The following is a 5,697-nucleotide window of genomic DNA, read 5'->3' as shown; positions in this document are numbered from 1 at the left end:
CCCTCTCTACTTATTTTGTCAATGTCCGGTAAACCAAATAAATCTCTCTATATTCAGGTCAATTGTTTACCTTCTTTTGGCACAATAACCCATGCAGGAAAGTGGAGAAAACCATTTGTAAAGTAGTGGATGGTCAAAATAGCTAAGAACATTCCCAAAATAGAAAGGTAAATAAATAAAACTATAATACCCAAAATGAAATAGGTAAATAAATAACCGGGACGGAGGAGTTGGAGTCTCCTATCATAGAAATATTAAAAATGTTAATTCCACAAGTCACTCATCACTACCAACATGCCTATATAAGGACATTGCTTCTTCCTTGAGAATTTCCCATACACACTAATTAAAAGAAATAAGGTGAGATAAATTATAAAAATATAGGGAAAAATGGTAAAAAGAAAGCTAGAAGGAGAGGTGGAGATAAGAGAAAGTGCAAAAGATGTATTCCATGATTTTTATCAAAACAGGCCTCATGATATTCCTGTTGTCAATCCTGATTTTGTTCAAGCATGTGACTTACATGAAGGTGCCTATGGTACTCCTGGCTCCATCATTGAATGGAAGTACTCTATTGGTATGTAATCGGTTTTTTTGTCGTGCTTTTATTATGTTTTACGATATCATTTTCTAAAATTACGCCTTTTATCAATGGAAAAAGAATATATAATACGATTTTATTCAGAGATTCTAGTTGAACATTCATTAGGGATTAATTTTTTCATTAGGGATTAGTTATGGTGTAATCATTTATGTTGATGACGGTTCATGAGTCGATGAAACAACAAAAACTGAATTTGGTTTGAAATTGAAGTATATAGAGTAGTTATAAACTTATAAGCAGATGTCAGCTATTTTAGTTGGTAAAGTCATTAAAGTTGATAATCATGACCCGAGTGTAAATTCTGTCAACATTAAAATCGCCCTTAATAAGTCTATAGCGCCCTAACCATATTGTCAAACATGACTAATCACCCTGTCTTGTTCGACCAGGTTCGAAATATTTTTCATTTCTGACTCCCGATTAATAAACAAGGGTGAATAATCCAAGGTGTTAGTCATAACTCATATAGCCATATAGGACGATACTTTGTAGTTCATAGTTGGGTCGTCCGTGCTCTATCAAATCATGTTATTAAGATCGAACTTAAAATTACCCCTATATATTTCAATGAAGATTTCGCTAATGTTTGAGATTTGATTGAAATTATTGTGTAGATGGGAAACCTCAAACAATGAAGGAATTAGTGGAAGTGGTAGACGAGGAAAACAAGATAATGAAGTTCAAGTGTTTGGAAGGAGACCTAATGAAATACTACAATTACTTTGACATAACACTTCAAGTATTTCCAAAGGACAATGAAAACAGCATTGCAAGATGGACATTTGAGTATGAGAAGAAGCAAGATAACGATCCGGACCCGACTGCTGAAATGGATGAATTGATTAAACTTGCTAAACAAATTGATGATCACCATCACCACCACACCCAGAATACCTAATTAGTAATTACCGTACTATATATCGCTTTGTTTTCCACTATGTTTGCATTTTGATCAAGTGTGTTTGGTAATGTGGTCCTTGAATAAATCCCTTTATATATTGTGGGCTAACGCACGCATTATGTGGTGTAAGGTATATGTATGAATATGATATACAGATCGGAGTATGTTATTCCATATATGTTCTTCTCTGGTTCGTCCGCGACTTCCATTCTCGATCCGATAAGACACTAGATTATATGGGTAAAGAAGAGAATCACAAGTTAGGCTACGATGTTTTAATTAAGGCATCGTACGACTTGCATGCTATGATATCTATTCAACCTAACCACTTTTACGAATAGTCGATCGTAGCTAGTAATAGTATTATCATAATCATGAGGAAGAGGAGGGTGGTGGTTGTTGCTGTTGTTATGGAAGAAGATGAACAGTAACCCCATGCCTCAACCTTCATTATGGATTTATGGTGGTGGCGGTGGTTGTTGGACTTTAATTGGGTGTTGAATAAACCATTATACAAGTTGTGGTTGTTTAGGTATTTTTACCCAAGTCGATTGATTAGGGTCAATGTAGTCTATATTCGTTGGTCGATTGTATAATGGTTCGTATGTCAATAACTAAATAGGAAAATAAAGTGCGTAATGTAAATTGACACGAGAGATTTGGTGACGCGGAAAACCCAATGTGGGAACAACCGCGGGAGGGACGGTACCTTGCCAAGTATTGCACTATATGAATAGGAGGATGATTACAATTATGGTACGGAGCTAATCCTGCTGGCCCTAGGTGTCAGGCCTGCAAGATCTAGAATGAACGTATATTATTTGCAGAGATGTGATCTTGAATGTTGATGTATGAATGCGGGTGTTGAATGAATCCCCTCTTGATTTGCTTCCTTGGCTATTTATAGGGTAAGAACCCTAGAGATGTCCTACCTCGAATATGGAAAGGGGATATAATTTCCATAAGGACTCTTTCCAAAACCCGGACTCTCTTGCCAATTCTCCTTGATCTCCCTAACTTCTCCCTGACGCTCCTTTCCTTAATGCGGACGCTTCCTATGATGGGCTCCTAATCTTCCTTAAGCCCGTTTCCCTTTTCTCCAACCGTGGGCTTCCTTCCTCCTTATCACTTCTCTCATAGTCTTTATTTTATTAAGTGGGCCTTCTTTATTATGTTATTTTTAGCCGAAACAGTTTGCCCCAAATTTCTTGTGAAGTACGCTTTCAAGTATCGAGCAAGGAATTTTACGTACCCAAATGCCAAAAAACCCTACGCCGTCTTTTTTACTCCTTCCCATGCAAGCCGCCCTTCTCCTCTTTTCTCGCACCAGCTCCCTCTCTCCTCTTTATAACCCCAACGTCCATCTTCTACTCTCATTAATCATTTCAAATCATTTCAAAAAATTCTTCTCTCTTAAACCCTCAACCTTCCTTCTCCTTCATTCCTCGCCGGCTTCACTGTTCCCCTTCCCCGTTTCCATCATCAGGTAATCCATCTTCTCTTCTTCTTTTAATCTTTATTTTCTCTCTCCACCATGGGCAAAACTCGTCAATCCTCCACACCTTCTGATCGTAATCTCGACCCCACTTTCCCTTCTCGGGGGCTTTTTAAGCACCCCCACGACTGTGATTCTGCTTTAACGTCGGCCGACATCCCCACGATCAAGAATCTTCTTGGTCTTTGTGACGGGGTGGATATCGCCATCCCTGAACCGGGACAAAAGCTGACGCCCTTCGTCCAGGGTGGGTTAGTTTCTACCTGTACCCGTTTAGATATGGCCTCCGTTTTCCTTTCCCTAAACTCATTCAAGATTTCATCTTCACCAACAATTTCGCTATGGCACAAATTTCTGCTACCATTTGGAGGGTTCTCCTCTACTCTCTGGCCGCTGGTCAGAGTACTGATAAATCTGTCACTCTGGGCGATCTGGCCCATATGTACAACATCAGATCCCTGGGCAGGGGTCAATTCTCATTCCGGGGGCGTGGAGAGGCTCCCTTCAGACACGTGTCAAAATCTCGTGATGAGAAATGGTTTGAGGACTTCTTCTACGTGAGGAAGGACTCCATCCACCTCTCTTCCGATTACATTTTCGAGAAATGGGTTCTAACTTCGAGTAAGTAGTCTTCTGTCACCCGATTTGTTTTATCTTGTTGCTTACTAGCTTACTTCATCGTCTTCGTGTGCCCCCGTGACCTTACCCGTATCGGCGCCAAGATCCCCGTCGCAACAAGTCGTTTCAAAGATCTCTGAATCTGAGAGAAAGTTCCCAGACCTGCTTCCTGGTTTTTCACCTGCTTCTTCCTCCAATCCTCCTCAGTCAGCCCACAATATGTCTTCTGGTAAGACTTCTGCAACCGCTCTTTATTTGCATGCTGTTTCTGCTGACGTTTAAGTATTCTGTCGTCTGAGGCTATGTATGCTTGCAGGTTCAAAAGTTGATCAATTGGAACTCATCCTCCAAAGTGCTAAAAGGAAGAGACCTTCTGCCAACTCTGATGTGGCCTCTGCCTCCAAGAGGAGTGCTCCTGTTGCCTCTTTTCCGACTCCTCCTACAGTTTCGATTCGCCGCACGTGAGCCCTCGGAGGTTAACCCGTTATCTCGCCATCCGCCTACTCCTCCCCGGTCCTCGTGCTTCGTCTAGTGGAGGCATCATTGCTCATTTCCCAGAAGGCTTTGGGAATGTGGACAAGGTGCCCTACTGGCCGGAGATTGATCAGCTGCTCTTTCCTCCTGTTGAGGAAACGTTTTCGGAGTTCTCCCCAGAGGAGATGGCTGAAAATGACGTGCACAATGCCTTCATGGTAAATATTCTTCATTTTCTACCTGTTTGTCTGTCTACTTTACTTAGATTCTGCCTCCCGACTTCCTTGCCGACTCTTGATTTTTCTCGCCCTGCACCCTCCGTCCGCACTCTACAACAGAAGATGATCAACATAGTGGAGACGACCACCGTGCTACCGGTGCCAAGAACGAGGAGTGAAGGAGATGGCGATTTGGCACAAAGCAGCGGATCGATCCGAAGGAGCGTGTGGTGGAGTTGAAGACCGAGCTTCTTGTCACCAAGAAGAAGTCGAAAGAGGAGGCCGATCGGTGGCGCGTACTCGGGCGGTGTGCAATACTTTCTCTCGACTCCCTCCGGCGCTCGATGAGAAAATCAGTGAGCTGATCTCCCTGGCCACCAATGTCGTTGCCTATGCTACCTGGCGGGGAAAGATCAGCGGGATGCGTGCTGCCCTTGAGGAGGCTCCCACCCAGCAGGCCATTGAGGAAGAGGAGAAGCAGCTGGAGATGCTCTACCCCACCCAACCTGATCTGAGTGTGTTGATGCCTGAGGTCGGTGAGGTGAATTCTTCTGCATTGGCTGAGCAGTCGGGGGTGATCTTTGGAATGTCCCGAGGATGTCCGACGGAGCTCGGGGAGCTATGGCGGCCGAGGATATGCAGTGGTGCGCACGAAATGAGCGGTCGAGCAGAGGAGATGCCAGAGGTGGAGGTCATTAATGTGACCGATAATTAAGTTTTTATGTTTTGATGAACTTTTTTGGTAGTCTGGCCCAGAGGTGGCAGACTTTGTAAGTTTTAAACTTGTTTTTTTGTGGTTGCCCCTCCAAGGTGGCGGTTAAACTTTGGGCCGTACTTTTGGCCATATTTTGAAATGCCCCTTGTCATAGTTTGGCAAGGTTTTAGCTTACATATCGTGTGCTTGTTGTTTATCTTCCCTGTTCTTGGGAAGTTTTTGCCGTGTTAGCCTGTTTGACTGATTTAGGCGAGTCCTGTCACCCTGAAGAGGCTTACGTTCTGACTCAGCTAGCTGTCGTGTCAGCCTGTTGGCTGATTTAGGTGTATGGCGCAATGTAAGGAGGAGTGGCCGTGTCAACCTAGGAGGCTGATTTAGACCAGCCTGGTCAGCCTGAAAAGACTGATCCAGACTACGCTAGCTGCCGTGTCAGCCGGATGGCTGATTTAGGCGTATGCCGCAATTTCGGACTACTTAACCTTGTTCATGACGCAAGGTGTGTTCGTCTCGTTTTAAGCCAACAGGGGCGTCATTGAGGCAAGTTTATCGTCATTCTAGGACCAAATGGAGACGCTGCAGGATTCTGGTAGCGCAGATATCCCTACGTTCCATGTTCGTTTGTGCATGCATGTTGGGGCCCTGATTAATTGCGATTAGTACGAGCTACGTCCA

General features: G+C 43.5%; 1 protein-coding gene across 1 annotated transcript; it reads left to right on the top strand.

The window, feature by feature from the left end:
* Positions 1-319: 319 nt before the first annotated feature.
* LOC141599791 (MLP-like protein 43) lies at positions 320-1,704 on the top strand. The gene is made up of 2 exons (XM_074419910.1): positions 320-577; positions 1,219-1,704. Exons 1-2 carry the CDS (start codon positions 391-393, stop codon positions 1,500-1,502), a joined length of 471 nt encoding a protein of 156 aa, XP_074276011.1. The 5' UTR covers positions 320-390; the 3' UTR covers positions 1,503-1,704.
* The last annotated feature ends 3,993 nt before the right edge of the window (positions 1,705-5,697 follow it).

The sequence above is a fragment of the Silene latifolia genome, chromosome 1 (genome assembly GCF_048544455.1).
Source record: "Silene latifolia isolate original U9 population chromosome 1, ASM4854445v1, whole genome shotgun sequence".
NCBI classification, from domain to species: Eukaryota; Viridiplantae; Streptophyta; class Magnoliopsida; order Caryophyllales; family Caryophyllaceae; genus Silene; species Silene latifolia.
The sequence above is the reverse complement of the archived record's forward strand: the minus strand, read 5'-3'. Positions and strand labels throughout refer to the sequence as shown.

Coding starts and splice junctions, on each gene's coding strand:
- LOC141599791 (XM_074419910.1), top strand. CDS start 391: ATGGTAAAAAGAAAGCTAGAAGGAGAGGTGGAGATAAGAGAAAGTGCA. Junction 578..1,218: donor TGAATGGAAGTACTCTATTG/GTATGTAATCGG, acceptor ATTATTGTGTAG/ATGGGAAACCTCAAACAATG.